The 26,187-nt window shown below is 37.4% G+C and overlaps 2 protein-coding genes across 3 annotated transcripts in view; one reads left to right on the top strand and one right to left on the bottom strand.

Annotated features, from left to right (window-relative positions):
* The first annotated feature begins 6,016 nt into the window (after positions 1 to 6,016).
* Positions 6,017 to 17,808, top strand: LOC124156346 (phenoloxidase-activating factor 2-like). Its single transcript, XM_046530851.1, has 6 exons — positions 6,017 to 6,138; positions 8,329 to 8,547; positions 11,011 to 11,325; positions 13,633 to 13,904; positions 15,442 to 15,605; positions 17,494 to 17,808. Exons 2-6 carry the CDS (start codon positions 8,378 to 8,380, stop codon positions 17,725 to 17,727), a joined length of 1,155 nt encoding a protein of 384 aa, XP_046386807.1. The 5' UTR covers positions 6,017 to 6,138; positions 8,329 to 8,377; the 3' UTR covers positions 17,728 to 17,808.
* A 1,930-nt stretch (positions 17,809 to 19,738) lies between these two features.
* LOC124156343 (ectonucleoside triphosphate diphosphohydrolase 1-like) overlaps positions 19,739 to 26,187 on the bottom strand; it is a 110,141-nt gene continuing 103,692 nt past the window's right edge. Inside the window, exons 12-13 of one of the 2 annotated variants that reach the window (XM_046530849.1) lie at positions 24,758 to 24,999; positions 19,739 to 19,951 (exon numbers count right to left, since the gene is read on the bottom strand). In XM_046530849.1, coding sequence (XP_046386805.1) covers positions 19,942 to 19,951; positions 24,758 to 24,999 — 252 coding nt within the window. In that variant the 3' untranslated portion in view covers positions 19,739 to 19,941. Of the gene's footprint in view, positions 25,000 to 26,187 lie in introns of both variants that reach the window. The other variant, XM_046530848.1, reaches the window with a different exon arrangement.

Below are 26,187 nucleotides of genomic sequence, written 5' to 3'. Positions count from 1 at the left end.
ATCCATATTATATCCATTAGGTTTGACCTTCCCTTTAGGTAGAATGTGAGTTGTAAAGAAAATTTCATCTCTCCCAGAGACTGATTCAAAATCTGAGCAGTGAATTTAAATAATCCAAAATTGATATTACTGACTGGATCTCTGCTTGCTAATTTTACTGTGGCAATTTAGTTTTGGGCCCATAACGAGAAATCACCCGATGATAACGACGCATACCCATCCATAATTCCTTCAAATGCATCAGGTCGCCTACATTCTATTTTTCTATTGACCAAACTGGACGGCATCCGATTATACCATGAGTCAACTCCGACTATGCCTGAGTGGACAATTAAAAGAGTCACGCAATTGGTTTCAATAACGATAAAATAAGATCAATGAAGTCATTCCGTCGTCGCTGCCTTCATCGTTTTTCAATGATGATGCAATTCATCGATAATGTTAGAACATTACCGGACTTTCATACTCACTAACAATCACCAATTATTTTTCAAACAGTCATTATTTAATTTAGGCATTTGCGGATCTGAAAAAAAGATTCTGCTTACTTCAAATGATTTTAAGAAGTGTTGATGCCAATCCAGGGAAATTCCTGTTTCTCGAGAGAAAAAAACTAAGAAGGAAGCGAAAAAGGAAGATTTCCCATGAAAATGAATCTAATGAAGACGGATTAATAAAAATACTTATATGTCCTTCATTGTCAATAATTATGATTTAATCCATTCCCTTGGCAGGGATCAACCGCCAGCCATTTTCATCAATGATCGCAAAGGCCACAAAACCATATGTACCTTTTTCAGGATTCACACCGCCTATACTCTATGTAAACTGTGAAAATTCTGTTCTGACTTCTGACAGAGACTCCGGGAGAGACTTTTAAATAATGATAATGAGATCACTTTTCTACTCTAATCTATTCACAGCAAAGAGTTTCAAATCTCCTATGTTAACCTATTCTCTCGTCTGAGGGAATTACTCCCACACCTCCAGCTTCACATTCATTTTTTGACATTGTGGTAGGAACTTTTTCCGAGCATCTCTGCATAGTTCTCTTATCTCACCTGATGAATTCGTACGAACACCCCTACAATTCACCCTCTTAAAGATGCTGTAAAAATTTGATGAAGAATTGGCAAAATGGCTGAAAAGCTATGCACATGAAAGGAAAAATGTGGAAAATAGACAAGGATGAGGGCGGGGCCGAAACTAGGCGTTTTGTCGGGGTGGGGGGGGGGGAAAGATCAGTTTGCAGACCCCTCCCATGATCCCCCTTCGCTCCCTCTCTGACCCTCCCACCACCGCTATGATATAATACATCCGTAAGCTATTTTTTTGAGATGCTGTAGTTGAAATTATGAACCGCATGTTTGCTCTAGAGAATTTTTAATAGTATCATTGTTTAAAATTTTATAAATTAATAATTATCGTAGAATAATTAAGTTAGAAAAATTAAATAACTTTTCAAATAAACTTTTCAAATATTTCCGCCCCCTGAAATCTGGGGCCGCCCGGGGCACGTGCCCCCTCTGTCCCTCCCTAGTTCCGGGCCTAGATGAGGATGACAGATAAAGCGATGACCGCGCGAAGGAAACGAAGATTCACTTGTTAATGGGAGCCGAGCCAAGTCGCCGGTCGAGAGGGGTCACGACCGGCAACATGCCTCGGTGGTCGTGGATGGGTGCGGACGCCGAGTTTAATGAACTGCGAGAGGTCAAGGGTGCAGAGAGGAAAAGACGGTTCATGCTTTTACCCCTGGAACCAGCGAGGTCAGCCATTCAGCTTCACATCTCTATATTCCTTGATAGAGATACGTGAATATAGCACTTTCATTTTAATTTTTTAGCACTTAAAATTACAGTTTATAGCATTTTGTTGCATCTATTTTTTTCTCCATTTTCATATTGTATCACTAGTACATGGCGACAAAGTGTGATGAAAAAATACGTAATAGTGTAAGTATTAATGGGGTATAACAACAATAAATTAAGAAATAAGATGTAAAGTAAATTATAAAAATTACATTAGTGGTCTGAATATCATATACGCTAGTTGAACATCTACATTGAACAAGTTTCAACACTTTCTTCCTTCAACTGGTTGACTCTGTCAGACACAACTAGATTGTGCTGGCTGAAATACCTCTCCGAATCCACGATGCTAACTGGTGTCCAGATTGTGTGGAATTCAGCATTATCAAACTCAGTTTTTTTCTAGGAGGATGGCGAGAAATATTTGCTTAACATCGCAGAAGCTACCCGGGTTCTCTCTCAACCTCCCTAGTGGCTGCCGATGAAAATACACGTAACCATCTATGAAGCAATAAGGCCCGACGTCCAATAGCGTAGCGAGGGACGGGCTCGGCACTAAATTTACGAATTTTGCCATCGAAAAGGCAAATTTACGGTTTAAATCTCATAAAAGTCCTTTCATCACGCCTATGTCGCATTTATTCACGTGTATCGCATCAATATCGCAATTATCGTATATGCGATTTTTACGTACCTATGAACCAAAACCAAAAGACTACGTTCTTTCACATAATTTATTTAACATGGTATTAACGTCATTTGTGTGTGATTGTATACGCCTGTGTTTGTGCCTGATGATAACGTTCCACGTCGGAAGCATGGAAAGGTTAAAAAAATAATGAGGAATTAGTCCTCGCTTTTCATTCAAAATGATTAGAAAATTCTGTCAAATTACGCCTGAATCAATAGCTTTCTCCATAGTTCTTCGACTTGGCACTGGCGCTCAAAGTTGCTTTTGTACTAAAAAATCCTTTTCAGACGATGTCCTCGTTTCGGAAACATTTCATCATTGTCTAAAAATATATGTGAATACGGAGTCGCTTATTCCACTGCTCCACCAGGTAAGCATTATATGAATGGCATTTATCCTTTATCCAATGTGCAAGGGTAAGTGAATTATAATCTGCAATATAGTTATAAAATTTTATAAATACAATACTACAATATTGCCAAACAATTTTCAACAGAATTCGTAGACTAATTTGCAAACAATTTGTTACTTCCTCAATAATTACTCGTCTGTCTAAGAGAACCATTTCACGTGAACGCTAAATGTTTTCTTCATTTGTGGCGGTAAACGGTCGCCCGGCTCCTTCATTGTGCGTAACACTTGTGCGACCATTTTGGAATTTTTCGATCCATTCGTAGACTCTCCGCTGTGGCAAAACACTGTTCCGAAAGTCTTCGATGAATTTCGGCCCCTGAGACGGTCTGACATTTACCTTGAAGATTTAGAACCGGTCACGAGCGAGAAATTGAGGGGGAGACATTAAAATGTTAAGTGATTGTATTCGACGAAAACTTGCCCCCACCAGCAAGAAAAAAAAATGCAGCCTCCACCATCTAGGCAAGAGTACCGTGGGGCCGATCATTCGGCAGAAAGCCGAGTACCGCGTCTAAAAGGCCGCTATAAACGGTGAATGATCATGCTGAATGATCACGTGATCATTCACAGGATCGTGCGAGCAAAATAGAACATGTTCTAATTTTCACTGAATGATCATGCTCATGACGGCTCATTCGCGAATTTTTTCGTTATACACGGCGAATTATTTCATTCGCATGATCATTCAGCATGATCATTCACCGTGTATAGCGGCCTTAAGAGATGAGAACTCGTGCCAACTCAGTCGGGGCGGGAGCAAGATTCCGACCACAAATAAAAACGGATCACTGAACTGCTTCAATAGGATGATAGTTTTCATAATTTGCGACTTTCGTGGTGATTCTTATCACCTCACCTCTGCATGGAAACTCTGAACTAGAAAACTAAATGCCCATTTCGCTGTCTTTTATCATAATTTCAAAACGTTGAGGCAAACCGTTGCTCTTCTTAGGTGCAAATAAAAAGCGGAGCGGATGGTTAACAGCACGACAGCAATAACGAAACTAACCTAGCAGATTGAAACTTGCTAAGACATAACAACAAATAAACAAAGCATACGTCATCAACATAAAATGACAGTGCTACCAAAATAAAAAAGATATTGCTAAATTGCGGATAATAATTGACTTACCCTCGTATTATTTAGATGGAAAAATTCATAAGGTCTTCGAAAGATTGAAATGAAATTTGACGTGGTTTTACCCCTAAGTCATATCTCTGCTTGTCACTAAACCTTCAGTTGAAGTGAGATCGGAACTTCTCGTTGAATTTTCTTACTCTTCTCTCTCGTACCTTCAATCTACGAACGAGGGATACTTTTCACTGTGCCAAAATTAAGAAATTAATATTTACAATAAATAAGGATAATTTCATAAAATTTTAGGATTCTAGATGGAGTGGAATTCGTCCTCACAGAAATAATACGGTGCTATTTACATAAAATGAAGATGATTCTGTTGCATTGAAGATAATGTTAAAGAACCCCGGATCGTATTACAATTCATTTGGCGGAAAATTGCTCCTCATTACTTCGAAATATTTTTTGACAAAAATTGATTAAGGTCGTATAATATACTTTGCAACATGCAGGCTTTTTAATAATTGTTCCCAGAGAAATAAGAAAATCTTAATTTTTTTAGGAATAGTGTTGGCGTCCTTCATTCAATATTAGTCGATGGGTTCACGTAAACGATTAAAAATGAAACAAAATCAATTCAAATCTTATTTTTTTATGATTTAAAAAAAATGGTTATTTAACGCAATCATCTGCTTCTATATGAGTTATCGAAAAGAAAGCGAAAATTTCTCTTCCTTTTTTCTTTCTCCTGATTGTCTTCTTCCCTCGAACATCCAATTCAAAATTCGGGGACCAGTACCGCCAAGTATATTCCCACCCAGTATTCCCTGGTGTATTCAACTATCACCTCAGCGTTAAACCTTCCCAACCCCCGCCTAGATTATCTCTCATTCATTGTAAACCACTTTGATTCTCTCCAGAAATATAAACCTGAGAAAGATTGACTGCGCATAACGAGAATTCATCTCTCCCAATACTACGAAAACTACCAAGGTACCGGCCGAAAGGCCGAAAATAATTACTCGATCACTAAAATTGAATATAATACATAAAACCAATTACAATAAGTTCTATAACACTTTCATAACTTAAAATTAGTAGCTACACCTCATATCCATTTGATATTTGCTCCCAATTTACTTACATCGATAATAACAACAAAATTGAATAAGCTCACGTGGATTATTAAATATGAAAAAATATATTCAAATCTTATTTTTTTAATGACGCTAAAATAATGGATATTTAATGCAAGGCATTAAGTCAACATCAAACATCTACTTAGATGAAAAATGCTTTTTACAGTGAGTTTTAACTTCACCCTCGTAATTTGAAAATATATGTCGCACTTGCGAGATAGATAGTGACCGATATTTTTTTCTATTAATAGAAATTTCGCATTGGCAATGAAATGAACAAATTTTTATCCCCTGCTATTCATAATATATCTTTTAATGACAGAATGTAATTTAAAAGGTTTTTTTTTAGCTATTCCTATCATTATTTTTCATTCACTTTAAATTAATATTCATAATTCAATTTAGCAGCAAATATCCCTGCGGGAACATTTATTCCGGGGTGAAATGCGGACATTTTTAATTTGTCTCTCACTTTCCTGTAATTCAATGTCTAAAATTGCAAACACTGCGCGTATTGAAATATTTTATTACACTTTAATTGGGAAATTCCCGCTATGCAAAATAGTCAGAAAGTAATTTTTATCGTAGGGCATGTCGTGGAGGAATTGACTTCAACCTCACTCGATCACGGTTTTCCCCGGTGCAAATGGAGCGGCATGAGATGTGATAAACAAGATCTTGGAAAGAGTAACTACGTGAGGAGTGGGTGGAGACAAAAGGGGTGGGATAGCTTTTTCTTGGGAAGCCCAGAGAGCAGAGTAAAGATATTACCTCAGCGATCAGTCGAGGAAGTCTTTTGGGGCGCAATGCGATTGGATAGGAGGAGAGGGGACGGCCAATGGAGGCTAAGGAGAACAGCGGGTCGCCCTGCGGTCCGGCAAACCACGCGGCGTCGCCCACTCTTCGCAGGAGACGGCGGGAAGGTCATCATCACATTGCAAGACCCATCGCGGGAGAGTGCAAACAGCCGGCCTCGCCGTTCTCTGCGTCCGAACTCCTCCCGAGCAGGTAAGACGTTTTTATATAACAGGCAACATAAGATTTTCAAGCCTTTTCTCAGTTAATTTATAGGATTGCTGGCCTTTAAGAGACGTTACTTTACGACATTGTTGGCCATGCAATCTAAAATAGAAATAAGTTTATTTCCGTTTATTTTGATAAAAAAATATGTAAAACATATTGTGCATCATCATCACCATTAAAGCTTAATTTTTCTCGAATAACCTCGTTTTCCAAAAGTTTAAAATATTAATACCTCTCTTACGCATCCTGTTTGACTGTATAACATATTTCTATTTGTTATTTTCCTCTTAGAAATCCTACTCTTTGTAATTTCATAATATCAATCAGTGAGCATGTTTTGCGTCATTAAATAACAGGCTTTCAACGAATAAATAGCATGTATATTTTTAACTGAAACGCCTGTTTTGATCCCGTCTTGTTTCTGTCAGCAATGCATTTCAGAATCTCGCAGCTGACAACATGAAAGGTGTTGAGGATAATGGGTTTTCTATGGGGACTAGGAATGTAAATATAATTGTCCCCAGAGGATATTTAATGATTTTCTCTTTCACGAGAGAATATTTTTAAAAAAATACTATTGATGATAAGAGGATATTATGTAGAAAGTGATACGACCATGAGCATCAGGGCAACAGTTTTTATATCAACCAGTTCAAGGGAAACATTGAACAGAGGTTCGATTCCAATGTTGTAAGCTAAAACCACACGTTATTGAAACGTTTACGGTCAAGATTACCAAGCTTGTTTTATTCTTTTCTATTAATTCAAGCATTAATATTTAACTACAAAACAATTCCGAAACGTTGGATATTGTTCTGTGATTCTAAAATGCGTCTCTTTAATAAAATAAGACTATGAAGGAAGGAGGTGATCCCAGATTAGAGGCCTGAAAAATGCGGCTCCAGACAAAAGTGGATTGGGTTGAGGAATAAAAATAGGTAAACGGGTTCTAAGATTAAAAGAAAGTCGGAGAAGATGCTAAAGAGAGAGGTTGGGAGGTAGCAGAAGAAAGAGGAATTGGTCGGTAGGTTAAATAAGGCTTTGGTATGCTGATTTATACGTCCAATGATGTCATATTTCTAGAATAGGTTAGTAGACAGATAGATAGACTAGTTAAATATTCAGGTTTGAGCTTTTAAAATGTGGCATTATAAATTTTTACGACATGTATCTCAATAATAAAGTTTTAATTTCCACTGTATCCATCAAAATCTAAACTTTCCTCTATAAACCCTCAATAAAATATTCTCCTTCAGTTCACGTGTTTGATTCCTTCAAAAATTGGAGAAAAGTATCAAATGATCTCTTCGTTCACTGGTTACATTGATGCACTAAGGTACTTCCAACAGTTCTATATACTATTTAACTCTACTCATAACGTTCTTTATTATCGTTCAATGAATTCTGCGGGACATGTTACATGGGACTTAGCCTTGAATACGTCATTACAACAGACGTTGAAATCACCATCCTGTATTCGTATACTTTTCTAATGTATGCAGAACCAATAACACCTGTCTGTAAGAAATTACCGAGAATTAATCAGTAGCAAAATGCCAATAGGTAGTTCTCATTGTTGTGATGAATGGTATAATATATTTTATTTGCATTTTTACTGAATGAAATCAACTGATTTTGGCGTGACTGGGTGGAACGAGTAGATATCCATGGCAGAATAAAAAAGCCCAGTACAGTTCCACTAAATTTATGGTGCTTTCGACTAGTTTCGACGGCTATAGCGTCATTCTCAAGAGAAACAGAATGTTTCCTGACCGGCAGATTCCGGTCTGGAAACATTCTGTTTCTCTTGAGAATGACGCTATAGCCGTCGAAACAAGTCGACAGCACCAAAAAGTTTGTGGAACTGTACTGGGTGTTTTGTTCTACCATGAATACATTTATTACTATTACATACTTAGTTTCGAATTTTTCTGTTATATTAGATAACGCATCCTTTAGTGTATTGTACTGAGATTGTCTATGGTGCTCGCAGAGTTTCAGCAAACTGAAGAGTTTTCCCAAGCCCAATAGCCTAAGGTAGATGAAATTTATTGTCACTAAAATAATCATGGGCACATCAGTACCTATACCTCGAAATAAGTATCAGTATGAACATTGTTTGCGGCAAAAGCCATGAAAATATTATTTCGCTATTTTTTATCATATAACCCACAGATTCAATCTAACCTGAATCCAGTGCCACATCTGAAGGCCTCTTCAAAGGATGAGGAGGTGGTGTTACGCATTAGCCGTGGTGCTGGTCGCCCATGGGTCGCTCATCAGAGCAGAAAATGCCACCGCCGCCGCAGAGGAGCAGAAACCCTGCAAGTGTGTGCCTTACTACACATGCCCCGAAGTGGACGCATCAGACGAAAGAAACAAGAATGATGAGAGGTCAGTGCAGTAAGACCCTACAACTCCTAGAGTCCTAATCAAAAGATAGATTTTTGACGTCCCTTTTTGAACGAACTATTGGTGGCTATTCAAATTCCCTCGCTTTTCCAGAATTTCCGAACTATTTTGGAAATTTTCCAGGCGGTTTGATTATTTGCTAGTTAAGGAATAATCATCTTAGCCGGAGATAAAAATGTGAAGTGCAGAAAAATAATGACCAAAAACAAAAAAATCTTGATGTGACATAACATAGGTTGGGGAAAAAGAAATCCATTATTTTATACTATATATGAGTGGGTTGGAAGCCAAGGGATACACGTAATTTCTCTTTTCTATACAGTGTTAGGTACAAAAATTAGGTATGGAAAACAACGAGATCAATTAAATGTTTAGTAGTGCATTTGATTTTCCACTTGATGTCAGCACAGAACTGAGACTCACCTCAGAGTAAGGATTGGGGTAGAGGGCGCTTTCAGGCTGCGCAGTAGCAGATTCTGTGGTCAACATGGTTACCACGTGATCGTGGGAAGAAGTGCGGGAATCCTTACTCTTCTTGTGGGAAGAAGTGCGGGAAGTGTGGGATGTAAGTGCGGGATCTTGACTACATGCGCAGTAGCCAAAGCGCACTCTCCCCCATCCTTACTCTGAGAGACTCACTCGTATCTCCTGGCAACCAGGTTTTTGTGTATTTCTTCTAACAATTAACCATGGTCCGTATATATACATGGTATAAAAGGACCATGCAATTAACATTACCTAACTCTGATGAGAAAAAAATCACTTGTACCTCTTGGCTTCCAAACCACTCATATATTATATTAAATCGCAAACACTCGCGAGCGATAAAAGGCCCCGACAAGAAATTAAACTGAGCTAAGGGTCCAAGAATTTAGGGTAAGGAATCGACCCCGCAGTCTCTGAGGTCAATATGAGTACTGAATCTCACCGAACGCAGGTATTTTCCGCATGAGGAACCGATTGGCTTAGGTATCATACATTCGAAAACTCAGTTTTTAGCCGAAATAGACCGAGCAAGGGCCGAATGTTCACACATGCATTGCTGGTTGCGGTGGGATAAGGATATATTGTGTTTTAATGCTACCCTGTGGTGGCTATACAAGAAGAAGTGAACTATCGTGTATATATAGATGATCCAAAATTAATAATCTCTTCTTTTATTCCTTTTTTCTTCTTCATTATTGGAAACTCAACTGCCAAATAATTCGTTATCAGTTGCAAAAAATTTAGTGATACAACTCTTTCCGAATATCAAGAGAAACGTTACTTGGGAGCCTTTACCTACTTCACTTTACTTACTAATTTCATTTTCGCGCCCATTTGTGGCTAAAATTAAGACTTTTTAGCACAATTAATTACAGTACTTTAATTTGTAAGGTAAATACATAAAAATACGTAAACTCTATTCCGATGGTTAATTTTCCTTTGAGTTGTAATTTCAGTTCCCTGTAGATATTTCAGTTCCCGGTGACGAAGTCGATATGACTCGAGGAAGATGCTAAGTGTAACCCATTAGATTGAATCATTTAAATAGAATAGCCCTGTAAGCAATATACCCAGCATTTTAAATTATGATATTTAATCGAAAGGGAGACAAACTGAAATGAGGTTAGAAATTGCGGATAATAACTTCCAGATGAGCATTGCAGATGTAGCACCAATATCTACATGAAAACTAATGCTTTTTATCTCCATTAACTGCAGTAGGAAAATAAAATCCCTCCGGTCAGATATTTGGATAAATTTCTAATACGAACTCGGAGTTAAAGACATATTGCGGTCATGAAAAAGGGTTTCGCAGTCACTCTATGTATGCTACACCTGAGCAAAAATCGGAAAATTATGCGGTACAGTAAGTTTCATCATCGCAGTCAACAGTAACTTTTTCTTGGGATAGCCAAATTAAGAAAAAATCTCATTTTCTATTTCTCCCTCAACATTTTTTTCACCTTATGTTCCTTGTAATGGTCTTTATTATGCACCTAATGGGGGTAATTTGTGGTCAAAGAAAACAGTAAACTCGAAGGGCTGAATTGGTTGATGAACAGATAAACATATCTCAAAACAGATTTAATACCCTCATAACGAAAATTAGTTGGGAGAGATCATATTCTGAAGCAATTTTGTAACCAGGGGCGGCTTTAGGTATTTTCATTACTTTCCACGTCACCTTGGTGATATGAAACACCTGTCAGCGATAATGCGTCAATGTCCTGAAATGCGTAGACAAGTGGTTTTTAAATATTCATCAATTATTTATAATTATTGGTTATTAAGATGGTGACATAAAAAGTTAGTTCGGGAGAGCCACCTAAAAGATTACCATCTTTTTTTCAACTTTCCAGAAACTACTGTCCCCTCCCTACCCAATTCCCCCATTTTTTGTGTGTATGACGTAAGAACGTACTGAAGCATTTTGAAGATCTATTTTTTTTTCATTCCCAGCATTCAATGCGAGAACTTCTTGGAAGTATGCTGCAAATCGCCTCATTCCGTATCCCGTCGTCAACTGGCTCCCTCACGGCCGTCCATGAAGAAAGGATGCGGGTATCGGAATCCGTACGGAGTCGGAGCCAGCGGCAGGAGGGTCACGGACAACGAGGCGCGCTTCGGAGAATTCCCATGGGTGGTGGCTGTGATGACGTCGGAAAAACCAGCGCAGGGAGGGCATTCGTCCACGCAGACGGAAAACACGAGCAAATGCGGCGGGTCCCTGATACACCCGAAGGTGGTGCTCACGGGAGCTCACTGCGTCAGCGGGTAAGTCTCATTGTACTACATCGATGCGTTAAAAAATGCGCGGAGCATAGGCGGATTTGGGGGGCAGGGGGTCCGGGGGCAGGTGTCCCCCTCCCAGGGGGACACGCTTAAAAAATAGACAAAATTTTCAATACAGTTAGCATTACGTTCGTTTTGTTTTGTGTATTATGGAGCCTCATTCATTTTATTTCACATTAATAACTTTCATATTAAAATAAAGAGAATATTTCGTATAGTAGTTGTTGTAAGTTGTTTTTAATCTCAAATATGAGAAGACCGTTTGCCTATGAAAGAATCCTGGATCCGCCCTTGGCGCGGAGGGTATAAATCATCAGGGAATTTACTCCAATCCTCCAAAAAGAAAAAAATTCCCCCTCTGCCGATATACAAGGTGGAGAAAAATTGTGACACGAAATTTTAACCGTGGCAAGCTGATGCCAAAATTATTCATGATGTTTAGTTCGAAAACGCATTACATATATTTAAAGTACAGAAACATTTAGCCAAGCACTCCGATTGGCCACGAGTTTGCTCTGTCGCCGAACTAACTCAAACTCAACTTGAGTCTGAGGTACAGTGAGGAATCAAGTCAGGTAAGGCCTTTAAAAAACAGTGGTGACTCAAGTCAGGTTCTGGCATAAGTACCATTAATTGGTAACTACTGTATAGGGTGGAGTAAAATTGTGTCACGAAATTTTAACCCCGCGTAGCCGATGCCAGCAGGATTGAAAATTACTGATGATGTTTAAGTGTTTAATGCTATATAGCGCGCGCGTTTCCGCTGTGCCGGTAAACCACAACCAGCCAGATTACAGTACAAATTTTCTTGTGCCCATTTGTTTGTGTTGTGAGTTGGTGTATTGTTTATGTTAGCATAAACGTACATTCCAAAAAATTGATGAATTTTGATTTTAAAGAAAACAAAAATACATAGAAATGATTGCCCATGGAGATAGCCCACATTTAACTGTTGATTAAAAAAATTAATTATTTAATTTAGTTTTCTTTTCCTCTCTTTTTTATTGCAAAAAGAATGAACTTTTTCTTTTCACTTTTTCATTTTTTTAAATTATTGTTTTCTTCATTTGTCGTGGACAGACAACAAGTAAACTCAGTTCTGCTAAAATAGAAGAATAACTACAGAAAATTTGAGCCAAGCGCTCCGATTTTCCGCGAGTTCACCCTGTTGCCGGATGCTTTGGATACAATCTCCTGCAGGCGAAGCATCCGAAATCATGAGTTGTCCAGAGCATCCGGCAACAAGGTAAACTCGCGGCCAATCAGAGCACTTGGTTCAAAGTTTCGGTAGTTTAAAAATGGTGCATTTTCGACCTAAACATCTTTGGACATTTTGGTTTCTACTGGCATCAGCTATCTAGGGTTAATATTTCGTGAAAAAATTCTACTCTACCCTGTATGGTTTTGAAAATTCCCATTTTTTTTATTTACCCCAATAATTTTTCTATGGCGCAACTTGCGTCCCCTTGTGTGCGGCCCTGGCAATCATCATCGTCCGAATTTTTAGGTTTGGAAAATTCAAATAGGTTTCCTCTACTAGATGCCTGATCACAAATTCCTTCTTTGATACTTCTCTCCATAATCCAACTCAAATTCATGTCTCATAAATATCCAGGAAGACCTAAGCGACAGAGGACGGGTGACATAAACTGTACAAACACACGTGCCACCACCGAATATTTTCTATGCTTCAGCTAAAAAGCCAGCCAGCCCTTAATAGACACCTCAATAATAATCTTCTTGTCTTGAATTCCTCAAAGGATGTGAGGCAGAGGATGTGAGTTACAAAAAACAAATGCTATTGGATTCCTGAATCCCTGAGTTGCACATCGAAGCATCGGAAGGATGTATGGAGGACCTCACCCGGTGTGAGACCCAAGAAATCTTCGCAGCCATTGTTCACCGGAAAAAAATAGACATTAAATCAAATTCAATTCATCACTGACGTCAAGGGTACATTCGAGCCATCTCTATTGACCCGTTCAATTTGGTACATTATATCCTCATCTAGTCTTTTTCAACATCGCCATACCAGGTAGAGATTAAGAAGTGAATGAAATTAGTAATTGGCAAGCATTACAGATTTTACCTATCCAATCAACTTGGAAATCGATGTAGTTCAATTGCTCAGCAATGGCAAAATTGTCAAGGAACTTACTGAACCGTCTCCGATTCACTTCGCTCATAGGCACTTGTTTCCACGGGCATTCTTTCTTCCCCACGATAGCGTATTAACAAATTGTAAAATTTTAAATAAATCGAAGAAATTTTTCTTTTTGTCCCCTTAAGGAAGGAAGCCAATCAAGTGAAGATCCGCGCCGGAGAATGGAACATACTGGACGATGATGAGCCCATAGCAGCTCAAGAAAGATACGTGGAACGCATTGTGGCTCACGAGGATTTTAATGGCGGAAACCTCTTCAACGACGTGGCTCTTCTAGTTCTATCGAAGTCGGTTAATCCAGCGGAAAACATCGGATTCGCTTGTTTGCCAGATCAAGAATATTCCCCGGCTCCTGGAGCATGGTGCTATGCAACTGGATGGGGAAAAGACGTTTCAGGCATGTATTTTTCGCATATCTTTCGTTTACGAATATTCAACTAAAATTGATGGTTTGAGGCGTAACTCAGTGAAAGCGATTCATTATGAAGAATGAAAAAGATACTTCGTGCTTTCATATGAAGTATTTTTAAAATTATTATTATTTCATGTGAAAGCACAAAGAATATTCAACTGTTGTGCACCCAAGCTAAAAAATTATTAAGTTTCCCACTCGCAGAGAATTCCTGAATGGTAAACTTTGGTTCAGCAGAATTTTTATTGGTACTAATGAAGTGCCAATGAAAAAGTCCGTGAAAATATACAAAGGTTGTTTATCTTCATTCGAATAGCTTTGTATCAATAAGCCCCTTTTCAGATTACCTGTATATCTTTATTCATCAAAAGATACAACACGTTTTCAATAATTTAGCTAATTTATTTTCTGGTCAGAGTTAATTAAATATTTTCTGATAACAAATTATAGCGATGATGTTTTTGGACTATCGCCAGTATCAATGCACCCGACCAGGCAAACCCTTACTCTTGCCTACCGTAATTTTCATGCCCAATATTACACGAAAGATTCAAATCTACTCTTATGATGCTTAAATTTAAAAATGTGAGCTCAGTTCAAAATCAATTGATGCAGTCAAAACTTCAACCTACACATTAACTTACTGTTAGTTACAGCACTTACAAAGGTCATACATCATCTACGAACGCTTCCATTTTGGCTTAGCAATTCAATATAATCTCGTTCACTTAGATTGCTTTGTTTCATCTTAAAACCAACTTGAATTTTCCTTAGAAAAAGAAACCATTGAAAACATGGTAGAGAGGTTTTCATTCACTTTTAAATTAAATTCATGCACTAGGTTTTAAGTGAAGGCAAAATGACTTCTGAATTACGAAATCCGTATATAATAATTAATTTACCATTCTGAGGGTTGTGAATCATTATACAGCATACATATGAGTTCCAATTTTCGCACCCAGTGGGCACTTAACTTAGGGGCGCAGCTAGGAATTAAGGGTAGGGGGGTTTTAGGCGCAACTAATACTGGGGAGTATGGAATACCCGCCAGGGTAAACGGAAGGTGCGGGGACCCTCCCCCATAAAATTTTTATGATAAATGGTTAAAAATGGTGAGCTGTCTGATTAGTTTGATGTTTTGTTTGTGGGTCATCCATCCCCCTAATGTTAGTTACAAAATTTGTCACATTAAAATATTTCTTTTAATTCTCTGAGCTCTTGGGGGGGGGGGGGTTCCCCCAAAAGTCCCCCCTCACTGCGTCACTGCTTAATATTACGTGAAAAAATTTTTATGGTGCAACAAATTGACCCGATTTTTCATATTTGTCCCTTCCTCAATGAAAGAATAACCCTTATGACTCATTATTATGAGCACTCCCTGCGTAGAAGAAAGTAAATTTTATTAAGTCACTAATTTTCAAATGTAAAAAAAAGGTCCGTTAATTTGAAGATAAAAATTTTTTCAGGGGAGAAAATTTTTACCTGAGATGAAACCAGTAATAATGCCGTCTTTCTTTCGTAGATGATGAAAACCGCAGTCAAGGTATTTTGAAGAAGATCGGCGTTCCTGTGGTCGCGAATCCAGATTGCCAGGATGCACTCCGCAATACTATTCTGGGCAAGCACTTCAAGCTTCATCAATCATTCATGTGTGCTGGAGGAGAGGAGGGCAAGGATGCATGCAAGGTAAAGAGATAATAAAGTAATCAGCCTAATCGCTGACTACCACAGACCGCTCCCCTTTAAAAAATTAATAGAAAGAGTTGGCTAAACTTGCATTTTAATGGGAAATGCCAAAAATATTCACTGATCTACCTATCCATTACTATTCCCCAATGTTTTTTTCCAACAATCTGAATCCACCAACAACCATCAAATAGATGGCAGCCTTGTGCAAATTTTGATGATCCGGCATCGAATTCCGGACAAGGCAAATGATTTTTCCTCGGTGGAATTTTCGCACCTCGTGGGTACAAAACGTACGCCGCTGTAAAGTCCGCGGTTATTTGTCTACATAAGAAGGTAGGAATGTTTTCATTGGGAAAACGAAAATCAAATTTTTCCCATGGGAAAAATTGATCAATAGCATTATTACATTATTTCACAAGTGGCCATTCATATTCATTCGCCCAAGTTCACTGCTTGCCTTGTAGCAATGCCATAATTTTTCCCAACACCAGAACAGAAGTTCTGTGCTGGCATACTATTCTCGTAAGCGGGTATTTGGGGGAGGTGACTAATGTCTAAGGTGATTTGCGTCACATGAAGGATTGGATACGTAGGGTGGAGGGAAAACAAGACGCCGGGAAAGCGCCTAAGTGACCACAGCTGACCGACCAATTCGACGGACGGAGTGCTGTACCAGAAGCAGTCTAGCATTCAATTAGGGATAGGGCTACATCTGTAACATTTGAAAGTTCCGTGTTTTCAATCGGGCCCATTGGATGGGAAGCCAACACTCTTAACTATCACACCAACTAGTCCTTAATCTTTTATACTGAAAAGGAAAATAATGAATAACGCACGTTTCAACACATTAGGCACTTCAATTTTACCGCGTGCGATCCGAAATATTTAAGCGACCGACTCAAAAGCAGTCGCCTCTCCGGGAAAAAAATTTATTGAGAGGGGGGAGGTGACCTGAAACCCAAAGCTGTAGCCAGGAATATTTTTCGGGGGAGGGGGGGAGCGGAGTTCACCCTTAGAGGGAGAAATTAGTGGGTGGGGGGGAAGTTTCACCAAGTGTAATCCCAATACATACATGTGTAAGCATTTGCCTCAAAAGCAGTTGATGATTCTCAGGAATACATTTCAGTGGGGTTCATTTAGATGTCAGTTGGAAGAGGTACACTTAAACTGAATCTCGCAAACTTGAGACTAAGCAGGAGTCGATTCCACTTTTTTAAATTCCGATTCGTAAAAATAATTCCAGATTCACATTCACATTAACAGGTGTGATTGATTTGTCAGTAGCATTGCTGTCATTGAAATTTAACAATTGAATGGACTAAAATAACAAAGACAGTTAAGCAGCAAAAAAGTATATATTTATTAAAAATAACAATATGATGTCATAGTAATATATCCTCAGCTTTAATAAACAGTTCTTTCTATCTGTTTCAAACGTAAATTGTCAACTTAATAATGTACACTGCACAATGAAACATGTGTGTGGCGGCCTTTATGTGCCACCCTTACAGAATATTTTCAAAATACATTTTCATCTTCCTGGAATAGATATCGACTTGACTCATTCTCGATTCCATGCACGAGAATCGGTGAAATCGAAAATCGACATTTGGAATCGACTCTTCCTTACTTGAAACCCATTACCTCTACCCCCTCACCACTTCCGCCTTGCTGATGTCCCTTTGGCCACAATTAAGTGGCCCAAAAAGTATATTTATTAAAAATAACGAATTAGTAGTATAGTGATATACCCTCAGCTTTAATAAAATAATAAACACTTCTTTATCTGTTTCAGACATAAATTGTTAAATAAGTGCCCCCCCACCCCTAATACGTGCTGGCGAACTACAGTGATGCTACAATGTCTTTTTTTCTTCGATTGCAGGGTGATGGAGGAAACCCGCTCTTGTGCCCACTTCCTGAAAAGCAAGAAGTATTCGTCCAATCCGGGATAGTTGCTTGGGGGATAGGGTGCGGTAAGGATGAAACACCGGGTGTGTATGCCAGCGTAGCTTTCTTCAGGAACTGGATTGATGAGGAAATGCACAGATTGCAGCTGGACACGTCCTATTATTCTTACTCACGGAACTTGGGAATCAGCCGCAATATCAAAAGCTAAAGTGGGTGCTGTGGATTCACATAAACTTAAGATACAAATAATTCCACTCAACATGATTGGCAATAAAATAATTTTTTGTAATAACATGGTTTCTCTCCAACATTAAGTTTGATGTATCACAAACACACTAGGAAAATTTTTTGTGTAAAGCAGTGAGTTTGAGCAAACGTTGTAAGTGAATTGCTCAAGAACTAATTTCATTAAATAATTTGCTGGCCTCGTAGCAGGGTACAGGGCTGGGTACAGGGTACTGGGCAAGGCTGGCAGGTAGCAGGGTATCCTGCTAGCACGGTACCCTGCTAGCACGCGTGCAGCAGCCTGCATCGTATCAGCCCTCTAAGCATCGCCCCAAGGTCACCTCACATGGCGACAGCAGAAACCAGAATGTCGTCGCACAGGCTTTTTCCAGCATTCATACTTAGCCGTCGTGTTTTCGCGCGCATGAAAATTTTCACTTTTCATTTAATCACGAAAAATAGATTTCGCCATTAAAAAATCTAATAGGGGTTTTAACTTCTTAACCTTCCCCACCCCCTAATCCCTATGGCCCTGTGTGACCTTATTTTTAAAACTACTATTTTAAAAGAGCCACCCATCAGGATTTTTAATATATACCACAGTGTCATGTATACATTTGAATTTTCATTTGGGCATGCATTCCAGCATAAACCTATGCAGGGGCATTCTCAAGTGAACAAGCCAATGCATTTTTGTTTTTACAGTGTTTGGCTACGGTAGATATTTCCAACGTAAGACGTATTCACTTGCCCACATTAACTAACTTCTGCATTCAGGATATGCATTAAGAACACATCACCAAGACCCCATTATTAACTGTTACATGAATTGCCATCAATTTACATGTTTGGGCGATTGGATAATGTAATGGTCACCACAATGGGCCAGAGAGCCAAAAGTTTGATAGCTAATCCAGGTGATTTGTTTCAATGGAAAACAATTTGGATGGGGCTACATTTGCATCATTTCTCCAACAATGCTGAAAGATTCTCTTGTGAAAAATATTACCCTGCATATATTTTGTGGATTTTAATGGTTATATCGTGATGCGCATACCTTGTACCTACTATGGTTTTCAAGAGAACTTTATTATAAGGTACCAGCCCCCACTTAACCCGTCAACGCCCATGGGCACCTTATAGCACCCATGGGCGTTGACGGGTTAAGCAGTGCACTGGGTGCCTTATGGCACCAAGTGCAGTGCTGAGCCAATAGTCCGGCAATGCATTTAATATGTGAATTTTAACGTATATTTCGATGCACATACTAAGTAGAAGGTTTCCTCTATTATTCAGTCAGTTTGATTTGTGTTCTTTGTGTTAAGTTCATATGTACCATATTTTTTTAAAGTGAAATATGTGTGAATTTAAAAAAAACTTTGGGCACTGACGGGTTAAGAACATCAATCAAAGCGGAAGGATCCCTTCAAAACTGAGCCAAGGCCCACGTACAAGGCAGGCATTGTATGTCAATCCAGCATCCAATTATGAGCGGAATAGCTATTGCCCAAACCAATCTTAGCATATTGTAAGAAAAAGTTCCTCTACAATATCCATAAATTGAGGATAGGGTATTCAAAAATAAAACTTATAACATCAGTGATATGGTGCACTTAAGTTTTTACCATAGGGCTGCCAAAATAAGGGTTTTTAGAAGACCTTCCAAGCAGAGTTGCACAAGAATCTCTCCATTCCCTTTACCACCGCCGCTAGTCAGGCTATATCCTAGTGGGGATTCAACACTCATGGGCAGGAGCAGCCATCCCCTCAATGGTGATGACAAATTCCTTCCCAAAACCAACAATCTTCACCCACCCCCAGCCAAGTCCCAAGCTCATCATAATTTTAGTAGCATGGCATAGTATTTTCAGGAGATAACCAGGAGCTAAGGTCATACATTAACAATCTCCAGGTAATGCCAGAAATCTTGGATCAGTATACTAACCAATCAGCCTCATTTACGCACACCAAAATCACTTCAAATATTAAATAAATGCAGGTAAAAATTGAGTATATTTCTCGGTAAATAATACAAAAAATGAGTTCAGCACATACATAATATCTATTTTTTCAGCAGATGAACTGAATAGAACAAACTTACTTAGCTACATACAGATAATACTTTTGAAAGGACTAAGAAATATAAAAATGGTTCCATTCATTTTGGCCATGATCAATCCAAAATCCTCAGCTAGACTTAATCAGTTCTGAAAAATCAAATGAATAGGTTATGATAAAAATAAACTCTTCTTGAAATCCATAAATGATAATCCCAACAACAAATAACAAATTCAAACAAATAAAAAAGCAAACAATAGAGAAGAACAATATACAAACTACCACATGCACAAAATAAACTTCTCTAAACGTTATTTTTTCTTCCTTCCAAGGATATAAAAAATATATTTCTTTATTAACAAATTCTACAGTAAAAGCGTATATCAAATGTAACACAACCACTGGCATTCACACTAAAAGCCAGGAAGAAGAATAATGCATATAATTCAGATAACATAAATACCTCAATTTTTGCAGTGTTGACAAATTTGAATCCTTTGAAGAATTCATCCACTCTCACTTATGTTCCAACCAAGTGGAGCATGCTCATGCACCACCAATGACACATCTAAAACAATTCTCACAGCTTATAGACTCAAGTCAGTTTTGGTCTGATTCATACAACTTCACACTTCACGAGAGAAAAGCTCATTTGGTTACCTGCAATGCTGGATCAGCAACTGACAGTGGTATGCACATGTTATTTCAGAAAATTAACAGCTTTTGCCAGTTCTGAGTGACTCGATTCATGACACGAAAGAAAATTAAGTAGACGAGCCTAGCATTTCATTCAAAGCTACAAATTCTACTTTTTGTTAAATTTTACTAAGAGAAATTAGCGCTCTTTCATGTAACGGTTAAATCAGCATGTAATAAGATTTGATGCATGCAATTCTTATTGGTACACAATGCAGCCCAGAATATCAAACAGTATTCTAATATTTGGAATGTGCCACAATTACTTTAAATGATTTTAAAAGAAAATTTCACTGTTAAGTAGCAAAATATTCTAACCAAAAATGTAATTCCATGGGATTCTCTAAAACAATTGATATGATTTTATTTGGTAATTTGAATATTAAATTTACCTTAACTGCAAATGAAGGATCAAGGAAAGTGAAAAGCCAGAAAAACTTAATTCCATTTCGGAAGAATATAAGTGCCCACGACAAGAGGTAGAGGGGGGTCAAAAAGTGACCTAATGTATTATTCTTAGATAGAAATAATTTCATTTTCCCGACTTATTTTTAATATAAAACTTAGTTCTTAAAAACATCTCTTCTACAAATATGAATAGCTAAGAAATGATACTGTCCAATACCTAGGCAAACAAATTCCACCAAGGAAAATTTTAAAAAATATTGAATTTGGTGGCAAGTTGTAAATGCACTTATTTGCTTAGAATTTACTTCCATCAAATATTATCAATGAAAGAAAGAGCAAAAGAAAAATAATTGTTGCATAAATACATACAATTAAATTTCCCTTATTCACAGATATTCATTTCCCATGATATTACCAATCAATACTTAAAGCATTTAGTCCAAAGACTTTCAAGATTAGTCATGCAGTCTTCTAATTATCACGTACATACTTCAGTGTATTGTTAGCAATTCAGTTGAAGATTTACTCTAAGCGGGGAAACAAGTTTGGGCATGACATTAACATATATGAGCCAGAATATAAATAAAACTTTAAGCAACTTAGAGCAAATATGTTTTCATACCCACAAATGCACACGCCAAATGTATCCTAAATAAACTTGAACTGTGAAACATTTCAGAACCACACAATGCATTGACACAATTTTTAATTGAACTGGGTGTATATACATATCTGACAACATACATCAAGAATATTTTTTGTGAACGTGTATCTTTTAGCATACAGGTAGTCCTCGACTTTTGTATACACAATGTGCACTTCAATCATTAGCAAAGAAACCCAATACTTGACCTCTATATATATCTGGAGTTACATTCATAGAGAGCAAAATACGTATTCACATTACAACTGTATGCCCTACTTAAAAACAATTTACAGGTCAAAATTGCTGTGAAAAAACAAGTCCTAACCCATGCTAAAATTCATAGAAAAGTCTTGGAAAGAATTTCATCAAGCATTAAATAATAACCTAGAGAAAATTTCAATTACGTACTTCATTCCTCACTGATTCTGTATTGCAGCAATCTTAAAGTTTTTCATTTTACTTTATCAGTATAACCTGAGAATTCCTAACCAAATTATCTCATATGCATCCACTTTTTATATCTCCAATTGTGCTCTTCCCAATGATTCCACGCCTAATATAAATGTACATATTTTCTTCACCTGATAATTGATCATAATTATAGAAGTTGGGGGTTCACTTCAAGACTGCATGGTTATTTATTCTTCACACTAAGGAGTTCATATTTCTAATATCCCCAATAAACAAAGCTTGTTTTCTGTTTTCACTACTGGCATGATTGGACAAAAAATAGGAGTACATAGTTGGGAGAGCCTAGGAGTAACCTAAAATAGACAGGTTATAGTTATCAGCCACTGACATGTAATACCCTCTTCATACAATCATCCAGTATTTATGTATTCATGCTGTATAGACTCCTAATACTTGCAAGTTAAACAGTTGAATGCCAGCAACACAAACAACAACTCATAGCAAACTGACTGATACCACTGCAAAAAATCAAATTTTTTCCCTTTGTTATGGCCATGGTTACCCGAGTCTGAATTTTGTATGTACAGAATATATGTACACAAAGGCCGAGGAATACCTGTATAGTTAATTTTATTGGTACAAAAAACATAAGCCAGCAAATAACTCCAACACAACTAAAAACAAGTTTAATAATATATTGCCTTCACCATTACAGGGGATGTAATGGAATAAAGACAAGCTGGATTATTATGTCTCGATAACATTCATTATAAACTTAACTCACTAAATCCAAATTCAGATGGCTTTTCTCTCAGGCATAGATTGAAATTCATAATTTATTTCCAGAATAAGTCCTGGGTGTCCATGATAAGGCCATTTGCATGGCACATTAGGAAAATAAGTGATTATTTAATTGCAACCTGGAAAATGTGCCAGTGCACAGCTGCTAATCAGAGCAAAATCCTGACACAAATGTTACTTTAGACTGATGAAGAAGGAAAAGCTGAGATGCTCACATTAACTTGGCATTATAACACATTCCACAATCAGCCAAACTTTTCTCTATCACGTTTACTGATTGAACAAATTGAAGCTTTGCTAAAAATTGACTCAACACCAAACAAACCACAGAAAAAAAATTTTGTTACATGATCATGATATGTATAAAAGGAGTACAAAGTGGAATCTGGAATAAATATTTCCTTTAGGGACAAGTTTTCATAACCACAACGCACAAATTATCTAATGAGGGTAAATTGATTTTCATTAATTTTTGGGCCTATAATACACTGGGACAGTCGTTTATGAATGAAAGAGTTGATTCAAATATTATCAAGGAAACAATAGTAAAAATTAAGTTCAAAAGAATAAAAAATTAAATCCCCAGCCCGTAAAAGACTACAAAGTAGAGGACAATGTTTGGAATGTCAAGATTTATCATATTCATCACTGAGAGCTTTATAGTGATGTTAATGCAGACATTTATTTAAATGTAGTTCCCCAGAAGTTCATGCGATTACTCATTCTAATTCATACTTCTTATCGCAGCCAAAACCCACAATAATTACTATGCTTGTACTCCTTTGCATGGATACGTAATATTAAAATTTACCTTGGTGAAGAATGAAGTATTTTATTCTTGGTGTGAACAATTTCTCATTAAAATAAAGCCACCTATTTAGCACCAAAAATTTCAAAATTTAAGTTTCATAGACTTTCTATTACAATCAGAACCCTAAACTCAAATTTTACCAAGAGAATTTTAATTATTTATGTACAGAAACATGATAGAGCCAAATTTAAACAGCAGAACATATTGCTGCCTTTTAATTAAGGGATTCGACTTAAGTATAGAAGTTAGAGACAACTATGGGCAACTAAACTGGAGAAATATGGAAGAAAATAAGCCATAAATAGAATTAATCACATATAAGTCCAGTGCACAACCCCGACATTTCCCCATGAACGAGATAATGAATGAGCTCATTTTCTTTCTCCCATTAGGATAGCAAAAGCTTCCTCATAATAGTTTTCTATAATTTATGATGAAAAACTTTTTACGGTACATACTGTTTTCATACATCAAATCATGTACCAAATTCTGAAGGAGAGATTCATTTTTTTAGGAGAGGATTTCTAGTATCAAAAGTATGCCCAGTAGGGGTAAATTAAAAATAGATTGTATAAATATAGCCCCAAAAACAAGAAAAACTCTATCTTCAAACAAAATAAAAAATCTAAGTTGCCTCTTCACCCACAAATCTTTGATTATTACACCTCATAAGCTAAGAAATTTAAAAGCAATTTGTAAAACTTCAGTTCCAGATCAAACAAATCTAAACATCAATCACACAATTCAAGTTTCATCCTGCCACAAAAATTTCATCACAAAAATCACATGAATAATTGAGTGCACTGACTAGTCACACATTCAAGTGCTCTTTCCCAAAAGTACAAAATGACATGATTGACAGCAATAAATGGAAGACAATTCCAAAGACTACTTCCAAGTAACATGTTTACCACAAGTGCCACATACACATAAAAACCAATAAAAATGATGACATTTACTCTCCTACAGACTTCATTCGAAGCATCACCCAACGTAAACCACATTGCTCCTTCCTGAGAAGATATCACCATCGTATCACAGCCAAACCCCACAAGGAAACGAGATGGCAAGTGCATTTACAGTGGGTATTCATAGAGAAACAAGAGTGCGCAAGGACAGATCTTATGACATGCGCCAAGAAACTTAATCACTCTTTATGCATCAATAGCACCATAAGTCAACCTTTGCCTAGATCCGTCAGCTGATCCTTCTGATCTATGGAGAGGTTGAGCAGCCACCAATCTGGATTTCTGAAGAGCAACCGATGCAATTGCAGCAGCCAATGCCACAAAGGAGGCAAAGAAGATCCCCAGAATGATAAATCCTGTGAGGCTTAGGAGTGAACTGATGGGTGCCTCAGCAGGTACAACATTTGTCCCATTAATCATGAACCCTAAGGTCCAGCCAACATCAGTTCCATCAATCTAAATGAAAATTCAAAGAAAGAAGATATATTTGAATGGATGAATTCATATAAGCAAAAAGCACAGATGACTCCAAGACTCGTTAATTAGTTAACCACCCTAACATTAAAACATTATTCATAATGATTAATTAATAAAAAAATTATTCTCATGCAAGTATTCCAAAGCAAGTCATCACTACATAAACTGAGTAATCAAAACACTAAAAATAATACATGGATACTCCTTTGGCTATTAGAAACAACAACGGCATATTTTCATGTATAAAAGAAACTGATATAATAACTCACAAAACACAAAATAATAAAAGGGCCTTGACATTCTACAGAATAGATAACACAGGCCAACAAAAAAAAACATTTTTTTTGGTGCCGGGAGTTTTTGAGCTGATATTAACAATATTAGTGGTGCTGAATCCAAATATGATATCCGTTTTTATGTAACAGCTCTACTTTTTTTTAGATACGGTGCATTTTATGATTAGATTCTTTCAAATTTCTGATATATTTCAGAAAATGTTTTTCAAATTTAAATCAATCTATAAAAAGAGTAAAAAAGGGGGGATAGGGTAAAGAGAGAGTGTGTCTTTGAAAATGGAGAGGCGGGAGTAAATAAGCAGTAAGGGGATTTCCGAAAACAAATGGTCAAATTCTCAAAGTTTTTGTAAAGTAGCCTCTAAAAATGAGCTCAATTCGAAGAAGCTGTGTAAATCATTGTGATGTGTATTGTTACATTTGTGGGGAATATACTTTAAAAGAAAATAGGAAAAACATTACAGACTATGTGAAACGTGCATACCTAGGATATTTTGGTCTTCAGCTTGGTGACCAAGGTAAAAAGTAGGCACCGCATGTTGTGTGTAAAACATGTACAGAACATCAGCGGTATTGAACTACAGGAAAAAGGAAAAGTTTAAATTTTGGTGTGACAATGGTTTGGAGAGAACCTACAAACCATATTGACGACTGTTATTTTTGCATGGTAAATGTTTCGGGAATTAATCGAAACAATCGCCACAAATGGAAATATCCAGATTTGCCTTCAGCTAGACACCCGGTACCCCATTCAGAAGAAATCCCGATCCTAATATTTCAGACATTACGTGATGTATGTGAGGATAAATATGAGCCTGATTCTATTGACGATAGTGGCAGTGACTACGAGGCAGTATCAACAAATCCTCAACAT

Source organism: Ischnura elegans, chromosome 3 (assembly GCF_921293095.1).
Source record: "Ischnura elegans chromosome 3, ioIscEleg1.1, whole genome shotgun sequence".
Taxonomy (NCBI): domain Eukaryota; kingdom Metazoa; phylum Arthropoda; class Insecta; order Odonata; family Coenagrionidae; genus Ischnura; species Ischnura elegans.
The sequence above is the reverse complement of the archived record's forward strand: the minus strand, read 5'-3'. Positions and strand labels throughout refer to the sequence as shown.

Bases quoted from the DNA above. Each gene is read 5' to 3' on its own strand.
- LOC124156346 (XM_046530851.1), top strand. From the start codon at position 8,378: ATGAGGAGGTGGTGTTACGCATTAGCCGTGGTGCTGGTCGCCCATGGG. The intron at 8,548-11,010 runs GTCAGTGCAGTA...TTTCATTCCCAG, and splicing joins AGAAACAAGAATGATGAGAG to CATTCAATGCGAGAACTTCT. The intron at 15,606-17,493 runs GTAAAGAGATAA...CTTCGATTGCAG, and splicing joins AGGGCAAGGATGCATGCAAG to GGTGATGGAGGAAACCCGCT.